Source organism: Monodelphis domestica, chromosome 2 (genome assembly GCF_027887165.1).
Source record: "Monodelphis domestica isolate mMonDom1 chromosome 2, mMonDom1.pri, whole genome shotgun sequence".
In the NCBI taxonomy this organism is placed as follows: domain Eukaryota; kingdom Metazoa; phylum Chordata; class Mammalia; order Didelphimorphia; family Didelphidae; genus Monodelphis; species Monodelphis domestica.
This window is the reverse complement of record NC_077228.1, coordinates 309,174,480-309,200,855: the sequence shown is the minus strand read 5'-3', so window position 1 is coordinate 309,200,855 and position 26,376 is coordinate 309,174,480. Positions and strand designations below refer to the sequence as shown.

General features: G+C 31.8%; 1 protein-coding gene across 1 annotated transcript in view; it reads left to right on the top strand.

Annotated features, from left to right (window-relative positions):
* KHDRBS2 (KH RNA binding domain containing, signal transduction associated 2) overlaps nucleotides 1–26,376 on the top strand; it is an 811,868-nt gene that overhangs the window by 149,946 nt on the left and 635,546 nt on the right. Inside the window, exon 2 of the mRNA XM_001364943.4 lies at nucleotides 16,542–16,669. Coding sequence (XP_001364980.1) covers nucleotides 16,542–16,669 — 128 coding nt within the window. The remainder of the gene's footprint in view (nucleotides 1–16,541; nucleotides 16,670–26,376) is intronic.

Sequence of the window (26,376 nt, the reverse complement as noted above, 5' to 3'; positions counted from 1 at the left end):
AAATATACATTATTATCTTATTGATTTCCAAAGTCTGTAAGGTTAGATATGAAATAGAAAGAGCAATTGCAAGGACACAGTTAATAAGGGCATGTACCAATCAATTAAGAGTAATTTGCCATTAATTATTTTTACGAATACCCTTTCTATATTAAGATGCATACATATACACACATATGCATATGTATCCATGTATGTATATATGTAATATAGATATGGATACAGATATATATATATATATACATTGAGGTATGTGTATATATGTTTGAATTAGAATCATTGGGAATAGATGATATAATTCAAAGTCAATATAATATAAGAAAAGTTATTGTAGATAGTACATTCTATTGAAGAATGAAATAAGTGTTTATTTATTTAAAAAGAATTGCCCCAATAAAATTTTAAGTGATCTTAACTGAATGGAAAATTTATTTGGAGATGAAATATATCTCTTTCAAACAAAGCTAAATGTGTATATATGTATTTGTGTGTGTGAATGTTTGCTTATAAAAATGTGTGAATTTTCTACATATAAATATAAATCCAAATATTTGCTCCAATATTTTGCTAGGTGTTAATCTGAGCAAACCCACAATATATTGTTTGATTCTTTGGCAGACTTATATAGAAACAGTATTATTTATTAATCCTTCTTATCTGTTTTAATTTGTTTTAGGATTGATTTTAATGTTTTTCTTTTTTAATAGCTTGTTAGAAATTGGTAGAATCAATGGATTCTGTAGGCAAAAGAAATAGCTGAGTAGAATTACATGACTGACTGTGATGTCAATTCTATTCATCTAGGGTACAAAATGTCCCTTCATGAGTCAAGTAAGTAAAATTTAAAGAATATATTGAGTAAATTAAGAATGTGACTTCAATAGTATACTCTACTAAGGTTTCAGATTTTTTACTAGAAACTAATGGATACATTAATTTTGGAAATTTTTTATATTCATTTTTAAGTATCCTATTGAGATAAAAAATGATTAATGTTGAAAATTCAAAATTAGAATTGAAATAAAATTGTTAAAAAAGTTATAAGGAAAATTCTTCATTTATATTTGCAAATGTAGATCACTCAAGAACACATCATCCTTTCCATAAATAATGAAATATATGAAGTCCAGAATGATGGAATCTTAGAGTTGGAAAGGACTTGAGTCTAAGTTTTAGACTTAAGGAGGACCTTAAGAAGGACCTATTCTATAAAATTCTAATCAAGTAGCCAGACATATAATCTTTACTTGAATGCATTTAGAGAAGACTACTGTGTTGCCTATCTCCTCTGTCTAGAATGATCTCTTTTCTCTTCTCTACCTTTTAAATTCCTTCTAATATCCCACATTCTACAGGAAGTTCTTCTGAATTTCCCTTAATCCTACTACTTTCCTTTTATTAATTTTTGATCATTTATCCAGTAACATGTTTTGAACTCCATTGTTTGTATGTTGTCTCCTCCAATGGGCTGTGAGTTAGTTGAAAGCAAAGACTTCCTTTTACTTAATGAATAGAGCACTTGTCTTGGAGTTAGAAAGGCCTGAATTCAAATTTGGTCTCACACACTAGCTGTTTTATCCTGTAAAGTCACTTAACCTCTTCTCTCTACCTCAGTTTCCTGAAATATAAAATGTGGATAGCAATAACACCATCCTTTAGGAATTATTGTGAAGATAAAGTGAGTTGATATTTGTTAAGCTCTTTGAAAACATTAAAATGCTATGTAAATGCCATCTATTATTAATGCAATCCAATATCCTTTATATTTATTTTGGATGCCATATTCAACTGTTGACTCATATTGAGTGTTTGCTATGATAGGACCTAACTGTAATTATCACTACTAAATCTAATGTATATAGGCAAGAGAAACTACTGCTTTTTTTCCCCAAGATGTGGAACCACAAACTAACAGAATCATCTAACTATAAATAGCCTTCCTAAATACATTAGTGTCTAAATCTACTCTTTTGCCAACATCCTTGACACTAAAACCTACTCAATCACATGAATTTCTTGATCTACCATTGAATATTCTTTTACTAAAAGTATGCTAATGAATTTCTCAGCAGTATTATTGTTCATTGTAAGAACCACAGTCATCTGGAACTGGGAGGATCATCCAGATAATTTTTATCTGCTAATAAATGAAGGGTCTTGTCACATTTTAAGAATAATTACATTTTTAACTGGTGCCTTTATAGTTATACTTTTTACAACATCAATTTCCAGTACTTCATTCCAGTGTCTTAAGAGTATCAGCTGTTTTATATTGAATCTGCTTGTACTTGTTTTATTGTTCTACCTCAACAACCTTAAGTAGGGACTGACCTATGCAAAATAAATGTGCATATTTATCATTTCTTAAACATGGTTACTCGAAATTCACTAGATTTCTCAAATGTCCCCACAAATAAATAACTTGTTTACTCATAATTCTTTCATCCTCCACTTTAAAAACATTAAAAAATTAAAACATAAAGTTTATCCATACCAATTGAATCTTATTTAGTCCAATATTCTAGTTTTTCCAGATATTTTAGATCTTGACACTGAAATTCATTGTATTACCTACTCTCTTATATTTTCATGTCATGTTCATAAAGAGAGGCATATTTTCTTTGTAATTTTCCATTTAATTGGAAAAAAATAAATGTCCCATTGCTAAGCTCAGATCCCTGGGACACTTAGTCAGCAAGCATTCATTAATTTCCTAATATATTCCAGATACTTTATAATGTACAAATATATAGAAAGAAGTAATTCTTATTCTTGAGGATCTTATATCAAATATGAAAACAGCATTGATAAGTATATACAAAATAAATATAAAGAAAATAAATAAAACTACAATTTATATTGCAGATGTCCTATCAAAATATTATACCATTAATAAATATCCCTTAAATCTAATAATTCTACCTATTTTCAAAATTACTTTGTTATTGTCTGACTTACATCTTTCCATGTTTTTTTTCATAAGAATAGCAAGAGAAAATTTATTAAAATTTTGTTAAAATCTAGTTAAACTGTAACTCTAGGATTGCTTTGTCCTTAAGCCATAGTGACACATATAGGTGACGCTGGGGGAAGCCATTGGAGAGAATAATTTAATATACAACAAAGGTATTTGGATTCACACATAAACACATACACAAAAACACTCATTATCTTTTATGAAAGCATCTTATAATTCATAATAAATTGGTATTTAAATAAATCTGGTCACAATATACATATATATCTGTTTTTATATTCCATTTCTCTTTGGTCCCTACTTAAATCCCTTAAAGAAAGACTGAACTAGAGACCCCACATTGCCATGATCAAACCAACCAAAGTTCTTTTTTTCTTTAAGGTTTGATAAAGAATGAGCAGAACTAAGAAGTCTGAGTAGAGGGTAGCAATTAAGTTGAGCTTCTATATATGAAACTCAAAACATCTAGACAATGTACTATGTTAATCTTGATGAAAATATCCAGAAAAGAAGTTGGGCTGAGGTTTGCATAAAGATGCCTATGACACTTTGGGAAGTCATTCAAGATAGCAGCACATGAAAAGTGGAGGTCTTACACCCATACCAGGTCACTCTATATCCCTAGTGAAGAAATAAGCTAGGACCCAACTATCATCTTTGACACTTATTACCCAACTGTGGGTCACAGATCCAGGGTAGGTTGATAAGGGAATAGATCCATGGAGGGAGCATTTTTAATAGGATAACATTGGTAGCTCAAAAAAGCAAAAAAAAAACAAACTCATGAGACAACAAAAATCTTAAAATAAAGTCAAAAGCCTGAAAAATAGAAGAAAGTTTAACCTATTTCATAACAAAAAACAGTACTGAAAAACATTCTGAAGAATAAATTTAAAAATAATTAGAAAATTCAAATGGCATAAACATAAAATGAACCTAGACATCCTGTTTCAAGAAATTTGAAGAAAATATACCAGCAAACTTAAAAAGGGAATATGAATCTACCAGTAATGTACTCAAAGAAATTTAAAAGTAAAACCTCCCATGAGAACAAGAGCCAAAATCCAGAGCTTCTCGACCAAAGGGGAAAATGTTCAGAATAGCTAGAGATAAAAAAAAATTCTATAGAGTCAAAGTCAGTGTTACACATTATTTAGCAGCCACCATGACTTAGCCGCAATGATTTAGCAGCCAAAGGAGACCTTGGAATATGATATTCTGTAATGTGAAGGAAATGGGTTTACAGAGAAGAATATCTTACCCAGAAAAAACAAATACTATATAATGCTACTGGGAGAAAATGGACCTTGAATGAAAAAAAAAATAAAGTAGACTTCCAAGCATTCCTAATATAAAGACAAGGGCTGTGCAGAAACTTTAAAATTCAAACATAAAACTTAAGGAAAAAAAAAGACAGATAAAAAACAATAAAAAGATAATTAAACTGGCAAAGATAAACTGCATTCATATGTGTCGATTTATTTTTTTTTCCTTTAGTCCACAAGTTGGAGCAAGGATTATAGTGTGACCCAGCTTTTGGGACAAAAAATCCACTATTTGATAAAAACTGCTGGGAAAATTGGAAGACAGTGTGGGAGAGATTAGGTTTGGATCAACACCTCACACCCTACACCAAGATAAATTTAGAATGGGTGAATGACTTGAAGATAAAGAAGGAAACTATGAGTAAATTAGGCAAACACAGAATAGTATACATATCAGACCAGTGGGAAGGGAAAGATTTTAAAACTAAGCAAGACTTAGAAAGAGTCACAAATGTAAAATAAATAATTTTGACTACATCAAATTAAAAATTTTTTGTACAAACAAAATCAATGTAACTAAAATCAGAAGGGAAACAACAAATTGAGGGGAAATCTTCATAACAAAAAGCTTCTGACAAAGGTCTAATAACTCAAATTTATAAAGAGGTCAATCAATTGTACAAAAAAAATCAAGCCATTTCACAATTGATAAATGGGCAAGGGACATGAATAGGCAGTTTTCAGATAAAGAAATCAAAACTATTAATAAGCACATGAAAAAGTGTTCTCAATCTCTTATAATCAGAGGGATGCAAATCAAAATAATTGAGGGATCACCTCACACCTAGCAGATTGGCTAACATGACATCAAAGGAAAGTAATGAATGCTGGAGGGGATGTGGAAAAGTCCAGACATTAATGCATTGCTGTTGAAGTTGTGAAGTGATCCAACCATTCTGGAGGGCAATTTGGAACTATGCTCAAAGGGTGATAAAAGACTGCCTTTGATCCAGCCATAGCACTACTGGGTTTGTACCCCAAAGAGATAATAAGGAAAAAGACTTGTACAAAGATATTCATAGCTACACTCTTTGTGGTGGCCAAAAATTCGAAAATGAGGGGATTCCCTTCAATTGGGGAATGGCTGAACAAATTGAGGTATACGATGGTGATGGAATACTATTGTACTCAAAGGAATAATAAAGTGGAGGAATTCCATGGAGTCTGGAACAACCTTCAGGAAGTGATGCAGAGCGAAAGGAGCAGAACCAGGAAAACATTGTACCCAGAGACTGATACACTGTGGTACAATCAAACGTAATGGACTTCTCCATTAGTATCAATGTAATGCCCCTGAACAATCTGCAGGGATCTAGGAGAAAAAACACTATCCACAGGCAGAGGACAAACTGTGGGAGTAAAAACACTGAGGAAAAGCAACTGCTTGACTACAGGGGTTGAGGGGATATGATTGAGGACACTCTAAATGAACACCCTAATGCAAATACCAACAACATGGAAATGGTTTCAAATCAAGGACACATGTGATACCCAGTAGAATTGCACGTCAGCTATGGGAGGGGTCGTGGCACAGGGGAAGAAAAGAAAATGATCTTTGTCTCCAATGAATAATGTTTGAAAATGACCAAATAAAATAATGTTTAAAAGGGAAAAATTTTTTAAAAAGGGAAAAAAAGTATTAGAGTGTGAATGTGAAAAGGCAAATTTTTGTGGATTGTAAAAATTCTAAAAATAATCTTTCAAACTTTTAATATTATTTTGTCATTTATTTCTAGCACTTCATAATACATTCTTTTGTATAGATAAGTTATCCATTTGTAGACTTTTCTTGACCCAAAAAGTAGAGTAGAATATAAGATCCTCATGGTCAGAAATTTGTCTTTTTTAAAAATTTCCCATTGTCCCCCTTATAGTCATGAGTTTTTAATATGTACTTTAAAAATATCTGAGTAGAAAGGAATAGTAGATAATAGTGGAAGCATGAAGTATTTACTCCTCCCAGCTGAGTTTTCTTTTTTAACCAAGTCAATGTCTGATTAAAAGAACAGAAGGTGCTCCCATAATCTTGGGGGAGGGGGAAGTCAGATTAGAACATGAAGAAAAATTTGACTAAGATTTCTTGAAATCAGATATTCAAATCAGATAGCTCTTGCCATCTGTCCCAGCATGCTTATGAAATAAGTAAATGTAGTCACAGATTCATTTCTCATGTGAAAAAATCATTTGAGGCTAAGCAACTCTATGAGTTTAGGGAAAAAGACAAAAATAATACATATATCTTAAGTAAAATTAAAGAAGGGGAACATTTGAAAAGGACTTTTTGCTCAGCTTAAATATGATGCCTACAGAGTTACTGGAATCCATCCTAATATTTCATAAACCTAAAAATATCAAAGGTGAAAAAAAATTTTAGAGCAAAATCTGTTACAGGCAATTCCCTTCTTTGACAGGGTGACAAGGTACAAGCAATGTAAATAGTAAATCTAGAATATTTTAGACATTTCTAACTCTTCTTTATTACAATATCTTCCACAAGCAAAAACATATGTTTTCATGGGCACAAAAATTCAAGTAAGGAATTGAGCCCTATTTTCGGGATCATTGAATATAAGGAAGAGTAAACCATCAGCAATTGCTAAGGATTTAGTATTGATGGATTTTTAGTGGTGATATAAAGATGACAGAATTGATTAGTGTCAAATATAAAATTATCATTAGGTAGAATTGTTAATATCTTGTAAAAGAAAATGAACTTCATTCCATTTTGTCTAAAGTTTTGTCTAAAACTTCATTCCATTTTGTTTTATTTTAAATTGAAGTATAGCAAGTCAGATCCCCATTTTGAGAAAAGTAATCTGAAATAACAGTGAGAAGTAAATGACTAAAGATAAAATCACCAGTGATGTTGAACTCCCATTTCTTAGACCTGTGGATTCATTCATATGGGAAACTTCAGGTGTCTAAATGTCCTCCTCTGGTGCCAATATATCTTATTTAGTTAAAGAATTAACTGGGATTTCTTAGAGGTAAAGTAATTTATCTAGGTTCACTTAGCTAGTATAAGACAGAGGTAATATTTAATTCAGCTCTTTCTTACTCCAAAGCTGACATTCATTCCACTATTTATGTATTCTATAGTATGATATCATTATAGATTGAATAATAATTATTAGTGTAGTACTGTTTTTGCAAGTCAAATAAGACCAAAATGCCTTATTGTCTATCATGTTATTATTTTAAAATAATACTTTTTCTAGAATATACATGTATTTCCACCTTTGTATCTTTGGTTAAGTATATCATTATCATCATTGCCGGAGTCAGTTATGTAGACCTTAAATGTATACAAAGTATTTTAGATAGTTTTTATCATTTGAAGATATCCCTCTCATATATATACTTCAAAATTATAGCCTTACTATCCATATCCATGCCCCACCTTATCTTTTGCAATTTAGACCTGTAGCTTTTTCTTAGCATATACAACTCAATGAGAAAACTCTGTCTATCAAAGAAGATCTTCAACTAGTCTGAAGCATATTTCATGAGGCATAGGGGCATATCATATATATGGGACAAAAGTAGATTTTAAACCCAGGTCGTCTAGATTTTCAGACCTCTTCTCTGTCCATTACACCATTCTACCTCTCAATATTCCCTTTAAAGTTAAATTCCACACTCAATAAATTCCAGTAGCTTCCTATTGCCTCCAGGAGCAAACAGAAAATTCCATTTGGCATTCAAAATTTTTCAGAACTTAGCCCTTCTAGTCTCTCCAGTCATCTTATACATGATTCCCTGATACATGTTTTTTGGTTCAGTGACACTGGCCTCCTTGCTCTTTCATGAACAACATACTCCACCTCTCTATTTTGGGCATTTTCTATGGCTATCTCCCATGCCTTGGATACGATCCTTCATCTATTCTGTCTACTATCCTCCCTGGCTTCTTTTAAGTCTCGGCTAAAATCTCACCTTCTACAGGAAGCAATTCCTAACTCCTTTTAATTATACATATTTCTCTATTTTAATAAATTTCTATTTCTTCTGTATTCTATAACTTGCATTACGTATAATTATTTGCAGATTCTTTCTTCTATTATATTGTAAGCTCATTGAAGTCAGGAACTGTCTCTTGCCTCTTTTTTCATCCCTGACACTTACTCCAGTGTCTGGTACATAGTAGGTACCTAACAAATGGTTATTAATTGGGTGAATTTCTCTTCCCACAAGGTTCTTGAGCTATTTCATTGTTTCCATAATCCTTACCAAATGGGACTAGATTTACTTTTCTCAATGGGAGAGAACAGTAATAAAATCATGGAGCTTAGTGCTTCACAAGACCACCCCGAATTACAGGAAGGATAGAGGTGTTTATCAAAATTGCGAATTCAAAAATGTCTTGTGTGGGATCAATATGAGGAATTGAACCAGAAAGTACCTTCAAACTCTAAATCTTGAGTTAATGAATCTTCATATTTGATCTGAAAAGGTCCTCAGAGAATAGGGAAGTTCAAGTTATTTATTTGAGGCCCTTTAGGTAAGAGAGAAGGTAAGTCAAGATTCAAGGCAGAATTCCTTGAATCTGAATCTAGGACTCATTCCAATTTTCATCACACTATGATACTAATGTAAAAAATTAAAAATGGAAGGCCAAGAATCTGATGGGTAAAAAATATCTAATATTCCTTTTTGGGAGTGGTCAGCAACTTTTCCTCTGGGCCTGTAACTACTCTTTATCTAGCCAAACCATAGCACTAGGTTAAATCAAGGTAGAGAAATTCTTAAAAACACTGATTTGATTACAAATTCATATTCTGTGACTTCAATTATTCTCTCAGTTAAGCAAGGCAATTAATTTTTTACTCCTTGTTTCTTTCCATAGCTTACCGATTCAGAAGTTATTCCAAAATTTTTCTCTCCCCTTTACTCTTCCTGTTTTTCATCTATATATCTTTTTTAAGCTAAGGAAACATGCCTCTTTTTTGAGAAGAAATAAAACTATTAAATATTTCTATCTTCTACAATTTCATTGATTAAAAACAAACCTTAAAATTATCTCCCACTTTCTTCTCCTTTAATCCACTCTCAAAACAATGAGGCAGACTTTCTCTTTGCCAAGGTTAATCTTTCTACATATGTACTCAATCACATGTCCTATTATCTCTGGATTCTCAAATAACCTCTTGTCTTAAATCTTTATCTTTATTGATTAATTCGTTCTCTACTGCCTTTAAACATGCACGAGTCACACAATCCTCAAAAAATTAAAAAAAAAAAACACAATCTTTCACTGCACCTTACTATCCTTTCCAGTTCTTGACCTATATCTCTGCTCTTTTTCTCAGCTAATCTCCCTCAAAACAAAACAAAACAAAACAAAAAATCCCAAAACTTTCTACATTCACTTCATTACTTTTTTTACTGGTCCTCAATTAGCAATCTGGCCTCCTATATAGTCACCACTAAAATGAAACTATTCTCTTCATATTATCAATGAGCTTTTTTTTTTATGAGCTCTTAATTTGAAATCCAATGATCTTTTCTCAGTCCTAATCCTTCTCAACCTATCTGTTGAATTAGACATTTAGTGATCTCTTCTCTCTTCTAATTCATCTGCTATGTATTTCTAGCTCCTTCTCGGTATCCCTTTGTAGGTTAATTATCCTTATAACCCCATTTATGGATTGTTTCCATGTTTTTGTTCTAGATTCTCTTCTAATTTTCTCTCCATAAATTCATCACTTCCTAGTAATGTAATTATCATCCCTATACATAGAAGTCCTAAATTTATATAACCAGCCCCTTTCTCTCTCCTGAGGTGGAGTTCCATATCACCAGCTGCTTATTGGATGTGTATATATCTTAGAGATATGTGAAACTCAACAGGTCAAAAACTGAACTCATAATCTATCCCCCTAAATCCTCCCCTCACTGAACTTTACTCCTTTCCCCATACATTCTGATTCAACCAAATTGTTTTTCTCTCTGTTCCTCACAAACAGTATTCCATCTAACATCTCCATCCATACTGTTGTACTATTTCCTATGCCTGGCAAGTACTCAATCCTTACCTATGCCTTACGCAGTTTTTCTTTCCTTCGAGATATAATTTAAATGCAATTATTTGCCTGAGGAATTTTTTTATTCTCCCACATGTTCTGGACCCACCTCAACAAACTTACTACTACATACTTAATTATTTTTTGAATTTTTCATCTAACAATTTAATTTTATATTTTACATATACATACATATACATATATGCATATATATACACACATACATACTTACACACACCAGTATCCCTTTCACATTGTGGGAGTTATAGATAAAGTGCCTCCCACCCAGTCCATATTATTTATGATATGGTGTCCTAAATTGTCCTTAACACTTTAGAGAATTCATTGGGACAGAAAAAAATAGAGAGCACATGAGCCAGGTGAGATGTATTCATAGGAGAGCAAAGTGATTTTAGGGAATTTGTTTACATGCATGCATTACTCTTTGTTTTTTCCTTTATGCACTATTGTATTTTATGAACTTGTAGGGAAATATCATATATCAAGCAATCACATTCCCAAGGTCTTAAAATCTACTCTGTTAAGCATGGTGATTCTATGGCATCAACATAGGAATAGCAGTGTCCTTGAAAACAATTCGTGTCTAATTGTTATGAAGAAAAATGTGGAACTATGCCCAAAGAACTACAAAACTGTGCATACATGTTGACATGGCAATACCAATATTAGTTCTGTGTCCCAGGGTGATCAAAGAAAATGGAAAAAAGGAACTATTCATTAAAAAATTGATAACAGTTCTTTGTGTGGTAACAAAGAATTGGAAGTTTAAGGGGATGTCTCTCAATTGGGGGATAGCAGAACAAGTTATTATATATGACTATGATAGAATATTATTTTTCCTTAAGAATTCCCCATTTCTCATTAAAAAATAAACAAAACTTACAAAAATAATGCAATAAAGTGAGAAGAACCAGAAGAAAATTTTACACAATAACAGAAATATTATAAGGATGATAAACTGGGAAAGCTTTAGCTATTTTGTTCAAGACATTGATCCAAGGCAAATCCAAAGGACCCATGATGAAAAATTCTGTCCAATTCCAAAGATAATGCAACATGGATAATACTGAAAAATATTTTGCATGAGTTCAAATGTATAATCAATAACAAATTGCTTGCCTTTTTGAGGAAGGTGGCAAGGAGGAAGAAAATGTGAAACTCAAAATTTTAAAAATTTTAAAATTTTACATATAATTGGGAAACATTTAATGAAGTAAATAAATATATTTCAAATAGGAAAAAAAGAAAAAGAAATGTCCATTTTCAGAGAATATGGTTAAAAAGAAACTTAAATTAGTGAAAATATGAAGAACAATTCGAGCTTTCTTTTCCTATTGGGTTGGAAGTGTTGGGGAGCAAACCTTTGCTACAGGGTTGGGGAATCCTTACAGTCAGTGATCATAGAACCTTTATTGAAATATATATATATATTCATATATATATGCACACACATGTGAAATTACTGAATATGTTCGTAGTACAAACCATAAATACCTGCTTAATTTATCCATATCTCTAAGAAAACTCATGAATTTGAAGCTCACACTTAAAATATTTTTAAAGTATAAAAGGTGATCCACATAAAATTTTGGTGCCACCCTTCTACTAAAGTCAACAAAAAAAACCCCTTCAGAAACAGACATGTTAGACATGTAAAGAAATAATAAGTGACAATAATGTGAAATAGGACAACCTGGCTGAGGGAAAAAAAGCATATTCAAAGTCCTTACAAACCACTTTTGATACCCAATATCTATTTGAACCTATTTTTTCAATTTCACTCAATTCTGTCCATTGTACTTCGTCAATATTGAGACATTAAATCAATACCTAAAATTGTATCCTAATAGCAGCAACTTGTTCAGTGAGAATTTAAATAACTTCATATTGCACAGTTGAAGATTTGATGTGAATAGCTGGATTTCAGGTTGTTCTGTCATAACATAATTGGATGAGACTAGATGACCACTAAGCTCCCTCCTGGCTCTAAATTTTTGATCCAAGAGAATGTTATGTTCATCTTTTTATTTAATTGGTCAGGCCTATGGGTATGTTTATTTATTCAAAATCCAATTTAAATTCAGATAAATCAGCAGTATTCTTTAATACAACTATTGACTTCTCTCATAAATACTCTATTCTAGCTTCTAAAATCAATCCATTACAAAACATTTTAGCTTCTGTTCCTCAGAAGCTGTTACTGTTTCTCATACTTTTGGGTTGATGGAAATATTATTTCCAAGAGGCATGTATCCCACCTTCTAATGCATCACTGGAACATTAATGCAAGATTGGTAAAATCTATCAGTCAACATATATGGGATGTGTGTTATAGTCACTTTAATGTTATGATTAGATATGAAGCAAGAATATAAGATGTCTTTCTGAAGGAGGTAGAAAAGTACCAACAACTAGAGCCAGTAAAGTACCACTCCTTAGAGCCATACAATGAGGTGATGCAATGGATTGAATAGTGAATTTGAGGCTGGGAAGACCTCAGTTAAAAACCAGGCTTAGCCATTTATTAGCTTTGTGACCTGAAGAAAAATCAGTTTAAGTGCTTTCTTCTTCAGTTTCTTCATTCATAAAAGGAGGATAATAAAATACCCACTTATCAGGGAAAAGATTTAATGTTATAATTTTATGAAATACTGTATCATCACCATTATTATAATAATTATTATTTATAATCATTTTGGTTGACAATTCTTTAAGCATATAATCTCAAGTGAAAGGGAAAGAAAAAAGTCAAGAGTGTGAAATCCAAAGTAACTGTTTAAAATAATATTCATCCAAATATAGAACTAGAGTAGGGGGAGAAAGTTATCATTCTTCAAGACCCCCAATTTTATAACCACAGAATAATCCTCAAATTTATTCATAATCAATTCCCAATTTGTGACTAAATCTTCTTGCTTTTATCTTAGTAATATAACTTACATTCATCCCTTCTCTCCATTCAACCATCTTAATTTAGGAAAGAATTATTTTTTACATTTAAAAATTTTTCAATTTTTCCAGATGATATTTGATGTGATTTTTAATAATCATAATTAATAATAATTTAAATAATAATTAATAATAATTTTCTGATATTTTGCAATCCATATTCATTCTCTCTCATCCTTCCATGTCTCCAACATTCCCTAGAGGCAAATAATATAATGTAGGTTATATGTATATATATATGTATATATATGTATATACACATGTATATGTATACATATATATTTGTACGTATATGTTATAATGTGGTACATAGTTCAATGGTTGTTATATTGTGAAACAAGATATATTGCTTACACTAGAGAAAAATTCATAGAATAAATAAAGTGAAAAATGATATGCTTCAATCTGCACTTAGACTTCATCATTTCCTTCTTGGGCAGAGGATAGGCTTTTTCATCATGAGTCCCAAGAAAGCATCACTTCTCACCTACACTATTGCATTGTAATTTCCTAACAATCTTTCTACACTCAATGTGTCCACACCCTTTTGTCCCACACAGGTATCCTCAACATAGTTCCCAAAATGATATCCCTAAAGAAAAAAATCTGACCATCTTGATCCCGTACTCCAGAAGTTTCATTGCCTTCCTAATAAATCTATGATCAAAAGTTCCTCTATTATTTAAAACATGTAAAAGCATGTTTCTAGCCAAGTTTTCCGGTTGTACTAAACATCACGCCCAACACACACATGCACACACATGTATACACGCATGCACATAAACATTCTGGTGCCCTATTTTTCTAAGAAATTCCATTTCCATGTCATGTCATGTACTATTGCCCATGCCTAGTGTTTTCTCCTTTATCATTGCATTTTTCTTTGAATTCCAGCTCCCTCCATGCCTTATCTCAAGGTATTGTTCAGAAATATTTCACTCTTCATGAATCCACTTACCATATTATCCATTGGGTTTTCTTGACAGAACCCTGGAGTGGTTTGTGATTTCATTCACAGATTTCCTTGCCCAGAGTCATGTAGCTAGTAAATGTCTGAGGCTGGATTTAAACTCAGTTTGTCTTGATTCCAGACCCAGTAGTCTATCTACTGAAGCATCTAGCTGCTTCCTAGGCAAAAAGATTAAATGACTAGCTCAAGGTCTCACAGATGGAGTCTGAGGTCAAATTTAAACTGATCTTCCTCACTTCAGGCCCAGCTCTCCCATCCACTAGACCATCTAGTGGCCTCATCTCAAGTGATATCTTCTAAAGTTTCCCTTTAATTTTGCCAATTATTGTGTTTACTCTTTCTTTGATAGTATTTTGCATATTTTAAATGTACTTATCTGTTAATATGCCTCTTGTCCCTAACAGATAGAAACTATCAAATAGGATATTTATTTTTCCCTAATTAATGTAGAAATGTAATACAGTGATTGAACTTAATTTAATTGAAATAGATTAACTAAATGACCATTAATGTCCCTTCCATGTCTATATTGATAGTTTAATGTATTATTAGTTTTTTTCTGACAATTCTGCACTCCAAATGAGTAACAGATTTAATATATTGTGTTTTACTCCATATTTATAAATATTACATTAGCTAAATCAACACCTTTTTATAGAATTTCTTGCCTAGTAAGAAGGATTTACTACTTACTGGTGAGAAAAAAAAAAACAAGTATTTTCCTCATATTAGTTGTTACTAACCTAGTGTGTTGGGCTATTCCAATTACTTTATAGCTATTTTGTTTGAGCTCACAATCACTCTTTGAGAAATTACTAGTATTATTATTCATTCACCTTTTATAAATGTGGGAAAAGATGTACAGAGATTTTAAAGGACTTGACCAGAATTACCCAGATGGCAAATAGGAGACATTAGATTTGAACAGAGGTCATCCTCTCTCCTGGTTTAACATTCTACTACTACCCTACAACCCTCCAATGCTGTTAATACTCTGCCCTACTTGAAACAATGTCTCTATATTTTAGTCATGTGTTTATAGTATCTTTTAGAAATAGTCACATTAGTATAAAAGTTAGGAAAGACTATGAAATGAACATTGATGTCCATACACAAAAAGAAAAATAAAGTATTATGGAAAAAGTTTTTCTTTACTAGAAACAAATAAGGCAAATGAGTAAAATCAACTTCATAAAAATGTCTTAGAACATATTTTTAAGTAATCTGATATTGCAAAATTAATTTTGTCATGTTGAATGGCATGCAGTATGTTTGACCAATGCTAATTTTGAGAATGAAACTAATGATCTGAATATAACTTTAAGAGATAAAGGAGACAGTGTTAATTGCTTGTTGTTGATTATTTTTGCCAGGATATTTCATATTTCTGTATTAACTAACTAATAAAATAGTCATTCTCAGTCACCGAGAGACTACCATTATTAACTAATAATTTTTAAAATTTCTGATGTGTTATTTATTAATACTTCCACCCTAGAAAAGAGATGCCATTATTAGCCATATTAAAATTCCTAGAATATCCTGTAACATCTCTGAACAAATAATGGTTTTGTTTTATCTATACATATTCCCTATAGGGTTTATGACTTTTTTCTAAGCAACTGTATAAAATATATTTAATTATTAATCATTAAACTTGTGTTTCTGGACCTATCTTAATCTATGCTTCTAGACTGTAAGCTCATAGAGATGAGTAATCACATAGTTATCACTCCTTGTTTTCCATTTAACGATGAGCATAGCACATAAAAAAATCTCCAAATAAATTATTATTAGGTGAATGAATGAAGAAATTTTCTTTTTTATTTGAATTTTTAAAATAAAATTATATTTATTTTAAAACCCTTGCTTGTATCTGTAACATTTAAGTGAATAGTTGTATAAGTTTGAAAATTTTCAATATTCGAAGAATTTATTGAATTTTTTCTTTCTGAAGAAAGATATTGTAATTGAATCTCTTATTTGATAGAAAATACTCTTGAAGTTATTGTCTTATGACTTTCTAGTCTAAAGGAGACATCCCTTTTGACGTAGTATGAGGTTGATTCAGCCATTGAAATTATTCCCATTATAGGTAAGAAACAGAAAATATAGTAATATGTATACTTATAACATCTTTCCCTAGTCTTTCTTCCATATGGACACATTAGGCCCTTACTAAATGTTTATTAAATTGAATTGGGGAAGGTGAATATAAACATATGTGTTCTAATAATATTAACTCTTTCATTGTTTTTTCTTTGTTTCATTTTCAGAAATTGAAAAGTTTCAGGGTTCTGAAGGGAAAAAGGATGATGAAGAAAAGAAATATCTTGATGTCATCAGCAACAAAAACATAAAACTGTCAGAACGAGTACTGATTCCTGTCAAACAGTATCCAAAGGTACCTAAGTTTTCCTCCCATAGTTTGAAAAGCCAATCATTTAGTAAAAAGATGGCATTTCACTTTTTTATATTTTATAAAAGGAATATTTATGCTTCCATTATCTATATATGAAAATTCATTTTAACACAAAGAGAAAAGAAAAAAAAAACTAAAGAAGAAATATTGTTTTTTTAGAAAGCATCACTAAGAAAGTTTTCCCAATCCAAATGTATAATTTTTCTATGATGACTTCAAGATTATTTTTTAATTTGTGAAGCTAAATCCATGAAATGTTTTATCTAACTTCAAATAAACTTTGCAATTACTTTAACCCAAGTACAAAAAAATACCTTTTTTAGGTTCAAAAACATGCTATTGCAATGAATTTAAAATTTGTATATATGCACACATAAACAAATTGAACTTCTGTGAAAATTTGATATGATTTCCTCTCTGTTATTTGAAGTTTATAAAGTTTTGGTGAATCCACTGGTGCCCTAGAAACTTTAAGAAATAAATTAGAACATCAAACTTAGCCTTCTACCCAAAATGCATTGTTAAAAATAGGAATATTGAGTCAGAAAATGTATTTAAATATATTGTAAAATGTGATTTTTCAAATACCTTCTGTAATGCTCTGAAATACTGACAATCCAGCTGAAAATAAAAATGAACTCTATTATCTCTGATCAAATTTACTAGACAAAGTAAAATAGATTTCTAAAATCTTGATTATTCTTCAAGTCACAATATGAGGGAATGCAGATAAAAGTCTACATTTGAGTCCTCAAACTGTAAGTTAAATCAAGGCAAAACAATGTCTATGAATCCAAGTTGGGGTGAAATGTTTTCATTAACTTACTATACAAATGGAAAGAAAGATAATCAAAATATATAGCAGCACTTTAATAGCTTTATCAAATTCACTAATTTTCTAACCACTAGAAACTTTTCATTGAGTAAAAGTTCTTTAGAATTCATTCAATCCAATCTACTCATGTTGTATAGGAGAAATCTGCAGCCTAGTAAAGTGCATTATCTTCCTCAAAATATGTTTTGTTAGATATTTTAACATTATTTCCTGAGGCCCTCAATCACTTTTATTGGTTACTCTTGTTGAATTTATATTTTTCATCTCTTCCTAGCATTGCCACTAATAAAAAGGTATTATAGACCTTTGAGTTAAACTTATCATGTAAATATACTTGGGTTACAAATAATATTTATTTTGTATAGTGATTTACAAGGTACAGCAATATGAAAAGACAACTTACTGTCAAGTGGCCCCATTCTTGAGATTAAAGTTTTATTTGAAAAAATAGTCCATGTATTCACTTTTTATTGATTAAAAAACATGCTCAATTTATCTCATTATTATCTTTAATTCTTGAAATTTTCTCATAAAAGCAGTCTGTAGTGAACATTTTCCCCTTTTTTTGATTTATTTGAAGTGGTTATTTCCTAATGCAGATATTGTATTATATCTCAAGCCCATTGCATACAAAATGGTTTATTGGCAAAATTATTATTTATTCTTTCCAACTTGGTTGTCTTCATCCAGTAAGAGAAAATTAAAATCACCATGATGCTTGTCTCCAAATATGCACCTAATAATGTACCTATATATTATATGTGTATAATATAAAGATCACTCATTAAACTTTTCATGATGGGCTTATAGAAGAATGTATTCAATTTTTATTATTCTTCAGAGAAAGACATAGGAGAAGGCCCACCCCTTTTTGATTTTCTACTCTTTAGAAGGCTTCTTATTTAATTCTTATAAAAGAATTTTTATTTGTCCTTTGGTGATCCTTTTGACTTATAACTATTAAAGTAGGGAGAGATGGAATATAATCACTGGAGAGGGGCAGTTAAGACTCAATAAGGATTTTGCAAATGTATCAGGTTATAATTTCATCAGATGACTACTCTCATTAAATTAATTTAAAACCTGCATGGAAATCTGAGCCCGTTGTCATAAATGAGTGTTAGTACTAAGTCCCTTTATTCATGTACTTATATAACATGATATACAACAGAATTAATGCATATTGTGCAATGATACCTTTGTTTAATGGGAAATATTATGCATTCAATCAAATAATCAATAATTTTTTAGAGGATTACATGGTATCTCCAATAATAGAACACTATTCTTGAGGGAAGGGAATATTTTTGTCTTTCATTGTATCTCCAGCCCTTAGTGTTTAATACAGAGTACTAACTTAACAAATGCTTATTAATTTAAGCTGAATCAATAAAGATTCATTAGCACTCACTGTATCCCAGATATTGTGATAAAATATCAAAATAATATCTACCCTCAAGAAACATATTTTAATATATAAAACAGATAAATTTCTTGAATTTATATTAAAAACAGAAAATTAGGCCCAAGATTAAATAGGAGAATCAATTGGATGTCATTTGTGACATTACAAATGTATATTAATAACTCAAATATTTCCCAAAACAAAGAATAATCTTTATTATTGCTAACAATAATAATTTTCTTGACTAAGAGCAATGGAAAACTAGTGTAAAAATAAGATACTAGAAGACCCTTCTGGGTAAAGATCTGCAAATCACACATGCTTTTATAATTTCCTGTCTGTACCCAAATATCCCTGTACAATGTCTCCAAGAGGTCTCAGAAACTATTTCTGCACTATTGAGGAGCTTTGAGGAGCTCTCAGGGTTTTGGAGCAACATCCAGAGCTGGAGTTTCCAAAGCAATATCCAGAATTGTGGGTTCTGGTACAAGATTTCCAGAGCTATATTCAAAGCTCCATATCCTTTAGGCAACTCCCTGCTTCCTGTCTGAGCTCACTTGAATGGATTGACATAGTTATGATTAACATATTAGCTCATGTATGATTAATATAACACACTTAAAATTATTATAACAATATACACACTTTAAGGTGTAATTCAGGTATTATCTTGGAACTGTATTCTTAATCTGATTATATACATAGACTTTTGCTGAGACTAAATTCTTACTATAAATTATACTGTTACAAATTTTTTCCTTAATTATAACAATCACACTCCAAGCAGTGATTAAGCTTTTAATGATTGATTTTCTGGTCACACTAGACTAAATTATTAAAAATTAATATCACTCAGAGAGAAGTGGAAAATGTATATGCTTTTTATGAACAAACAATCCATAAATAACCTATAAAGAAGAATTGAAGCAAAGGGCATCAAAATGCAATGGTCAGAGAGAAAGAAAAACTATAAGGAGAAGAGATAGAGAAAGAGAAGGGTGTGGCTGGGAAGGATAAAGATTAAAAAAAAGTGACACAGAGGTAAGTAAAGGCAGAAAACTAAATGAGAAAAAAATCTGGCATGTTAAAAGGGCTCATTGTAGCAACTTATGGGAAGATACATATGTCCATCACAAAAATGCACAAGCATGGCAGTATTATGATTTTTGCAGCTTCAGAGAAGGTTCACATTGGTAAGATCAAAATGCTTCCAAGTGTTTGAATATTGAAGAGGAAGGGCATTGTCTCAATAAGAAGTGATCTGAATACTAATTTTTGATTGGTATCTCCTTTTTATTTCCCTAATGAAGTATCTTAAGCTCCATGTCAAAGTGCATTTATATTGTAATTTTCATATATTAGTCTATCCAATATCTTCTTTTCCCCCACTATGTTTCACTTATTTCTCCATGTCGATATAATTTCTTCCTTTTATCCTCTTTTCCAGATCAACCAATATTCAGAAACTGTAGTTTTTAAACTCATAATAATATCCTAAAATCTGACCTAAAAGGTATAAAACCCCCACCCCATTAGAGTGTTGCAATTTAAAAAAATCACTTACTTTTTTCATATTTGCATAATAAATTTCATTCACGTGTCCCATCCCCTTCCCAAACTTTCCACATAATAGATGGTACTCTCTGGGAGAACAATATGCCCATAGAAATTAAATATCTTTCATATTTTTCCTTTTCAATTCACAACTTAGAGGTAAAATTCAAAATTTAATCTTTATGTATTAATTCTCTGGCTGTGGATAATGTTCTCTTGGTTAAACTCATTTCACTTTTCATTATGCCATGTAGTTTTTTTTTCCCAAATGTATTACTTAAATTAGTCTTCTATTCATTTTTTATGCCATAAAATTCCATCACAATCATATACCACAATATCGTTCACCCATGCCCTAATTTATTATCTCAATTTCCAATTTTTATTACTGCAATGATATTTTTCATAAAATTTTTGAACATATGGATTTTTTTTCTTTTTTCCCAATCTCCTTGAGAAAGATACCCAGAAATAGCAGGTAATATTCAGCTTAATATCTTTTAGATATAGATTCAAATTGCTCTCCAAAATGGTTGGTTCAGGTCACAGTACAACTAACAGTGTATCTTTTCCCATTTTTCTGCATCGCCTCCAACATTTGTCATTTTGTCATTTTGTCATTTTAGTGTGATAGATTGAGATGATAATTCAGAATATTTTTCCTTTTTCTAATCAGTAATTATTTAGAGCATTTTTCATGTATCTATATATGTCTTTGATTTTTTTAATCTAAAAATTGTTCATATATTTTGTCCATTTTTCAGTTGGTGAATGGATGTCATTATTATAGATTTGACAGTTACCTACATATTTTCAATATGAAACCTCTACGAGAGTTTGTCTATAAGTATTTTCCCCACTCTTCTGATTTGCTTCTAATCTTGGAAACATGCATTAATTTTTTTCTATTTAATGTACTCAAAATTATCCATTTTACATTTCACAATAGTCTCAAACTTCTGTGAACTGTTACATTCCTCTCCAATCCATAAATCTAATAGGAAATATAGTACTTGTTCTTTAATTTACTTATATCTCCTTTTTTTGTTGTTTTGGAATTTTGAATATTGAAGTTTATAAAAAATATGTTATAAAAACTGCAATTCATCACTTAGAATTTCTAAACTTTGCTGTTATTTTTCCATGGATAGATTAATACATTAAATTAAGCCAAGTTTCATGAAGATTGGCAATATTCTAGCATTTTAAACCAAAAACAATAAACAAAAAAAGCCACCAGGTCAGTTGCTTCATGTTACATCCAGAATCCATAGCCCATACATCAAGTTCTTTCTTTCTACAGGAATGGTGTTCTTTATATCACAATTGCAATTAATTACTGCTAGATGCTTAAAATTTCAGTAGATAGTGTTTGACTGGAATCTGTTGATAGTGAAGTCTTGAGGTTTTTCTGGATTTCAACATATAAGGTGTATCCCAGGTCCTCTTCCTAGGATCACATCCAGGGGTAGGGGGGAAAGGGAATCACAGATCAAGTTCTTAAATTCTTTCAATCTTTTCATAGATTTCTGTTTCTGGGTGATCTGTTCAAAACTTCATCTTCCTCTGCTTTAGGTTTTTTATCTTCATCCTCTTACAGTACCTGCATCCTCTTCAGCATAACTTTTTTTTTTGCTTCTCTTCAAAATTCTCTTCAGTCTCTTCTTCTTCATCTTTCTTCTCCTTTTCCTTCTCATTCTCCTTTTCTTTCTCCTCTTCCTTCACATCTAGTTGAGGATCATCTGTCTTCTTATGCTCTGCAGCTTTAGGTTGTTTGTTTCCAGAACAGCAGAAGAGGACTGCAAGGAACAATGGCAAGGCCACAGCGAGAATATAAACCACCCAAAGCCATGGACATTCTTAAGCTGCTTCAAGCATTTGTCCCATTACACCAGGCTCTTCAGTCTCATCAGCAGCTTTCTTCAGACCCCACCCATAATTGACCCAATCATCTGCAACTGCTCAGCCTGCACAAATAATGAAGTTGTCAAAGAAGATATTTGATGTCATGGACCACAGCTCCAGACCCACAGCACTGAAAGGAGTCATTTTGAAAGGCTCTAGATCTTCAAAGAAACCTGGGTTTGGAGTCTTCCTTGGTTTCCAGATTCCTTGGTATTTAGGATTGTCAATCATAGGTGCTTTCCATTTGCCCTTGTAATTGGGATTGTTAATCCCAATTACATCCCAACAATCAGGGGCTGATTCACATTTTGGGTTTGCAATTTGGGGAGCTTCCCATTCTCCATCCATATCTTTTCCCTCTTTAATGTTAGTTACTTGGTTTTCTTCTCCCTTTTTTATCATACAAATCAGTGGTTTACCAATTTTGTGTTTTTTTCATTAAATGAACTGCTAATAAGTAACTAAAGGTATCAAAAATTCATGAAAAGATGTAAAATATGTTATTAATTTAATCATTTTCTTATATTCAGTTTTATTAATCTCACTTTCAATTTTTAGGATTTCTAATTTGGTATCTAGTTGGGGATTTTTAATTTGTCCTTTTTCTAAGTTTTTAAAAATTACATCCCAAATTCATTACTATTTTCCTTCTCTATTTTATTAATTTAAGATTTAGATATATAAATTTTTCTTTAATGATTTCTTTTTTTGCACCCCCTAGATTTTGGTATGCTGTATCATTATTATCATTCTTTTTAATGAAATTTATACTGTTTCTGATTTGCTCTTTAACCCACTCCTTTAAGATTGTTATTTAGTCTCCAATTACATTTTACCTTTTGTTTCCATAGTCCTTTTTCACATAAAAATTTTATTCTTTTATGGTCTGAAAAGGATTCTTTTAATATTTCTACTTTTCTGGGGGCAGTTGTGTAGCTCAGTGGAGTGAGAACCAGGCCTAAAGATGGGAGGCCCTAGGTTCAACTCTGGCCTCAGACACTTCCCAGCTGTGTGACCCTGGGCAAGTCACTTAATCCCCATTCCTTAGTCCTTACCACTTCTCTGCTTTGAAACCCATACACAGTTATTGATTCTAAGGCACAAGGTAAGGGTTTAAAAACATATTTCTACTCTTATAAATTTATAATATTTTTGTGTCCTAATATATTATTTTTTGGTAAAGATGTCATGTGTACCACTGAGAAGATATACCCTTAGGATTCCATTCCATTCTCTCCAAATATCTATTATATTTAACATATTTAAGATTCTATCCTCCTTGACTTCTTTCTTATTTACTTTTTGTTTGGCTTCATCTATTTCTGAGGAGGAAAAATTAAAGTCCACCACTGTCATTGTTTTGTTATTGACTTCTATCTGTAACTTTTAGTTTTTCCTTTAAAAAATGGATTTTATACCATTTGGTTCATATAGGCTTAATGTTGACAATGCTTCAGTATCTATATTACCTTTCAACATGATATACTTTCCCTATTTATCTCTTTTGATTAATCTATTTTAGCATTAGCTTTGTCAGAGATCTAGATTGCTACCCCTGCTTTTTTGTATCAGCTGAAAAATTATATTTTGTAATCGATTCTTTAATTTTTACTCTATATGTCTTTCATTTTAAAGTGTATTTCTTGTAGAAACATATTGTTGGACTTGGGGTTTTGATCCATCCTGCCATCCATTTTTGTTTTATGAATGAATTAATCCTATTCACATTCAATGCCATAATTAATAGGTATGTTTCCCTCCATTTTGTTTTTCCTCACTGTCCTTTCTTAGTTTTTTTTTTGACACATCCCACCTCATATGTTCAATTTCTTCTTTCCTCTACCTCTCCAATTTTTACTCCTTCTTATAAACTTTCCCTTATCCACTCCCCTTGTCCTCCTAGTTCCACATTATTCCGCCATTCTAAAGATCCCTCTGCTCCTTTATTTTTTAGTTCTTATTCTATTTACCTTGCCAAAAGTACATTCCTTTTCCCCCTAACTGTGCCCTTCTAATTCTTATAACAAGTTCAATTAAAAAAATTCTCCCTTATCTTGTCCTAAGAGTTCTTTTCTTATCCCCAACTCTACACCTTTATATTTTGATATGTACTATTTTCACTTTCCTTATCCCTTTTCATTCATTTTTTCTTAAACTGTACACATTTCCCTTAATCCATCAGCTTCTTAAGGGGACTCTTAATACCTCTTTTATTCTATCTCCTTTACCTCCTAATTCTCTGTATTTTAAGAAAACTCTTCTATTTGTATATATTGTCCTCCTTTTAACTGAGAGCTGATGAGAATAGGGTGTGGCATTTTTTCCATTCTTTCTTCTTTTATATGGGATCATTTTATCATTTCACCTTTTCCTTGTCCATTTTATTATTTTGTTAACTCATTCAATTATATTTAACTTGAATTCCAATCTTCTCTCTTCATATGCTATTTCATAATAATGTGGGTAATAAAACACACTGGGTCTCACTCCAAGAATGGGAGATTCAAAATCTATTCAATCTAGAAGTAAGAAAAGAATTTTATTTGAAGTAGAAGAGGTTTTTGTTGATATAATGACCTATTAGCTGGTGGAATAGTCTGGGGGCTAATCAGGTAGCCTTAGGGCTGATAGATAAGCCCAGAGACTAATACTGTAACACTGTAGCATCTCCACTATACAGTGGCACCTTCCACTAAGGTATGGAGCTTCCACTGTAGAGTGCCAGTGTGCATTGTAGAGTGGCAGTTTCCACCATGGAGTGACAGCTCCTAAATAATGTGGATCAAGATTGGCATATTTATAGGGGTCTGGGAGCTTAGCATCTCCTTTTCCAAACTCAGGTGGAGGTATGTTTTGGGGTTTGTTGCCATAGGGAATAATTTGCATGGGCAAGATTGAGGGATTCTTTTTGAATCTCAGAGTTTCAAGTGCTCAGATTGTACATTTCTCCATTGTTTACCTTGTCATCATTTGTCAACTTGGAGAGGTTTTGCTACTCCTCTTGAGTGGAAACATGAATAGATGATATGATACATTGGAGGACCACTATAGATGGGTAATTAATTATTTCTAAGAATACAAAGCTGAGACCTAGTATTGAATGTTATAGATCTAGTACAAAGAGTGGAATAATCTGCAATTCATACTTGGCTAATGCTAAGACTACAGATTTGTAGTTGATGTTTAACCAGTGCTAACTACTGAGAAATGCAACAGTTCAGAGTATGAGGGTCTTTATCTAATCATTACCCCTTATTGCCCACTGTCAGTCCACATTAAAAAATATAACTAATAATTTCATTCTTAAGAGTTATAGAAGGATGTGGCAGAGTCAAGATGGCAGCTTAGAAAAATTCTCTGTGTCTTTCCTTCCACATCAAAACCAAAATAGGTGATTCAAAATAGACAGAAAGCAGAATAGACAAAATAGACAGAAAGCAGAGCCATGGGTCTCTCCTACTTGATTCTAACTGAAAGGTACACAGATAAAATTGAATTCTCAGGTATAAGGAAAAGATCCAATACCCCCTCCCCCACCTACTGAGCTCAGACACACAAGTAGGACTCTGAATGACTGTGGGATCACAGGTCAAAATTGGAAACCATGACAACAGAGTACCTTGCTACCACCATGGGAAGCTCAGGGCTCTGACCAGGTGTCTTGCAGTGAGGTAGCTGGCAGAGAGTACAGAGGAGGACCAAAGGTCCTTCAACCTCCACATATTCACCTTCATCATACACATCTGCTGACAGCTATGGAAAATTTGGCCTCAGGGAACATTAATACAACAGGTCAGGTTGATCTGACTAATCCAGTTTATCAGAGGCAGAGCAGAGAAGGAGCCACTAAAGGGCAAAAAAGCTCAAATTCACAGTTCCAGGAAACAGAGAAACAAGCAGTCAATAAGGAGGGAGAAAGAAAGAAAAAGTATGAGTAAAAAACAGAAAAAAAAGAAAATTCAATTGACAACTTCTATTCAGGTAAAGAAC